The sequence below is a fragment of the Triticum dicoccoides genome, chromosome 5A (genome assembly GCF_002162155.2).
Source record: "Triticum dicoccoides isolate Atlit2015 ecotype Zavitan chromosome 5A, WEW_v2.0, whole genome shotgun sequence".
Taxonomy (NCBI): domain Eukaryota; kingdom Viridiplantae; phylum Streptophyta; class Magnoliopsida; order Poales; family Poaceae; genus Triticum; species Triticum dicoccoides.
Genome location: NC_041388.1, coordinates 631,526,436 through 631,529,773, shown reverse-complemented (window position 1 = coordinate 631,529,773; position 3,338 = coordinate 631,526,436). Strand labels below are relative to the sequence as shown.

Sequence of the window (3,338 nt, the reverse complement as noted above, 5' to 3'; positions counted from 1 at the left end):
GGGGGGCGGCCGCCCCGGGCCCCCACAAGCTAGGGGCCCCCACCCAGGTATGTAGGCACTATGTATAGCAAGTTACTAGGTAGGCCCATGTCAGAAAAAATAGTCAAAGGCGTGGCCTTTCAGCCTTCACGTACATGCACGGGATCGCAAGCCGAAAGAGCAGCAACGGCAGGATTAGCGACAGCCACGCCCTAATTAGCGATCGCTTCCTTCATCCTACACGTAGAAAAAAAAACAACGATCTGCTATCCCTAATCCCTTCACGACTTGACCTAAAAAAACTGCGATCGTGATTTCCCTACCTCCCAGCCCTAGGCCGCCGATGCCCGACGGCGGACGCCGACACGCCATACTGCAGGTCTGCCGCCTGGCTCTTGCTAATTCCGAATTCCCTTCTCCTATTCTCCTTCCTAATCCAGTCCACCGCCGATTTCAGTCCAGGGGGCCTCATCGTCACGCTTGGTCAATTGCTCTCCGACTTTACGCGTTGCCAATAGCACACGGACTGATGCTATGCTATCATGGATTCGACCATCAGAATCAGGTATATTAGATTGGGATTTGCCGTTCCTTGATGTGTATATGGTACTGTCTAATAACCGGTGCAAAAAATACATTTTCAGGATTGTGTGTTAGTATGCCGCCGAGAAACAAGACGCATGCATCGGGAAGCAATAAAAGGAAAAGGAAGAAGGCCGTTGATAAATTTGTTCAATCATAGATTGTTGCACAAAATTTGCTAAAACACTCTCTCTTGATGGTTCATCTGATCTTGAGGTATATGCTCTTATTTTTTAATTGAAGATTATGAGATTCACTTTGCCAAATGGCTTAATGTTTGCTATGGAGATTTTTGTGCATGTGAGAGAAGTTGATTATTATCCGAATATCTTCATTGCTTATCGCATCTTATTTACTGTGTCTGTGACGGTCGTATTGGCTGAAAGAGGTTTTTCAAATCTGAAATTGTTAAAGAATTATTTGAGGTCAGCAATGACTCAACAGAGGTGGTTTGGCTACCTTATGCATCGACAAGAAATTATTGAATGAGATTAACATCGACCCCATCATAAGTGACTTCGCATCGAGGAATATTAGAAGAAAATTTTAAGGTAACATTTATAAACTATTTGATACGCATACTAATTTTCAATGCATTGAAGTGTTATTAATATTTTTTCACATATACACACACACATATATATATTCATTTTTATTAATATGATGTGTTTATTAAGGACCCCGAATTTTAGTTTCGTCCCGGGCCAACAAAATCTCAGGACCAGCCCTGGGGTGGATGGGAGGGACGTAGCCCGTAGGGAACACACACACACAGAGGTGGGTGGATGGGTGGGGAGGAAGAAGAAGACCATGTGGCTGCTAGCATGCGAATCTGGGTGACGTGGCTGGCCATTTGGTAACGTGACGTGGCAGGACATTTTGGTAACGTGACGCTGTGGTTTAAAAATAGAAATTTGAAACACGGTTTTCATATAGGGGGGCATTGAAACTTTGGTTTTTTACTGCCTTGTTCCTTCATAAAAATAGAAATTTGAAACAATGGTTTGCATATAAGTGGGACTTTGAAACGTTGGTTTTCACACTATCTTGGTGTCTTGTTCCTTCATAAAAAAAAATGACTCGGCTCCTATGGAGAGGGAAAATAGAGATAAAGACATACTCCCTCCACTCCACAAAGTAGCTAGTGCGCATAGTCTTTTCTTAAAGTCAAACGTCACAAAGTTTGATAAGTTCATTGAAAAAAATATCAACAAAAAAAAAATATGAAAGTCTACCTTGTGTTTTATGTAGTGATATGAATTTGATAATAAATATGTAGATATCTATAAACTTGCTCAAATTTAATAAGATTTGACTTTCTTAAAATTCTATATGCACTGCATTATGGAATGGAGGGAGTAATTTGTTACTCCCTTTGTCTCTTGTCTCTAAAAGGAATGACTATAAATTTTGTCTAAAGTCAAACAATGCAAAATTTGATCGAGTTTGTCAGAAAGACTAGCAAGAACTATGACACCAAACTAATATCATTACATAAATAATAAATATATGTTCATATTATATCCATATTTTAGTGTATATTGTGGTTGTTGATATATAGTTTATCCTGTAAAGTTTGGCTTCGGACAAAATTTATAAGTCTTTGGAGAGAGGGACGGAAGGACGGGAAGAGCTGATGGTTTTCAGTTTCAGTGAGATTTTGATGAAATTCACTGAATTTCATTAACTTTAGCATACACTGAAATATTTACGTTTCCGCCAAAAAATCGGCAATTTCAGTAGTACTCTGGAATTCATGTATTTTTCAAAAATTCCAAAATTTAATTTAATTCAAGTGAATTTCCGTGATTTCGGTTAGTGCTGAAATTGAAAACCATCTTAACTTAAGTGGTGAGAAGAGAAGATAGTTAGTGTAGCAACCTGCAGGAAGTTTGTGGCTGAGTTCCAGAGCGTGGGGAGGGCGCGGCTGCCGACGAAGGCGTCGACCTCGACGGAGAGGCCCTGGTACCTGACCTCGATCGCCGGCAGGTCGATGCCCACCCGGTCCACCCGGTCCCTGAGCCGCCTCAAGAAGCGCTCGCTGTCGTCCTGGAACACCCTCTCCAGCAGCGCCCTGCCGGCCTCGCCGCTGGCCAGCTGGTTGATGTCCACCAGTCCCTGCAGCTCGTGACCAGCGCCGTCGGCTCCGTCGATGCCGGCGTGTCTGGACAGGATGACGGCGCGGCGCATGCGGTCGTAGGTGGGCAGCTTCTCGAGCGCGGCCCAGCGCAGGTTCTCCTCGTCGTCCTCGTGGCCCTGCCGCGACGCGGCGCGGCCGAAGGGGTCGCCCGCCTGCTGGCTCAAGGAGTGGGAGATGGACCCGGAGCGGCGGGAGCCCCAGGAGGCCGCGCTGGCGCTGCGGCGGCTGCCCGACAGCGGCCCCAGCTGCAGCCCTGCCGTCGAGGACGGCTCCATGGCTGCCTGCGTCGTCGCTAGCTACTAGCTGGGAGGCAGAGGCTGCGCTAGCTGTGTGCGAAGGACCTTGTTCCTCCTTCCCGCCCGCAGGATGCACTCTCTATCTTCTTCTTCTTCTTCTGGTAGTAATAGTGGGCATATATAGGGAACTCATGCGTGCACGGTTGCATGTGGTCAAGGGAAACGAACGATGTTGTGCATGCAGGGGTCAGCTCAGCTGGCTTGTTCGTTTCCACATGCATGAAACTTCCTCCGGCTGCACAGGATAGTACGGAGTAGTATTATAAGCATTCATCGGCGTAGCTAGATAGAGTTTGGCAAGTCAGACCTGCATATTTCCCAGCCATCATCTAGGAGGGAGA

At 46.0% G+C, this 3,338-nt stretch overlaps 1 protein-coding gene across 1 annotated transcript in view; it reads right to left on the bottom strand.

Annotated features, from left to right (window-relative positions):
* LOC119303592 (ABC transporter G family member 48-like) overlaps nt 1-3,045 on the bottom strand; it is a 10,167-nt gene extending 7,122 nt beyond the window's left edge. Inside the window, exon 1 of the mRNA XM_037580725.1 lies at nt 2,443-3,045. Coding sequence (XP_037436622.1) covers nt 2,443-2,976 — 534 coding nt within the window. The 5' untranslated portion in view covers nt 2,977-3,045. The remainder of the gene's footprint in view (nt 1-2,442) is intronic.
* Between the last annotated feature and the right edge of the window lie 293 nt (nt 3,046-3,338).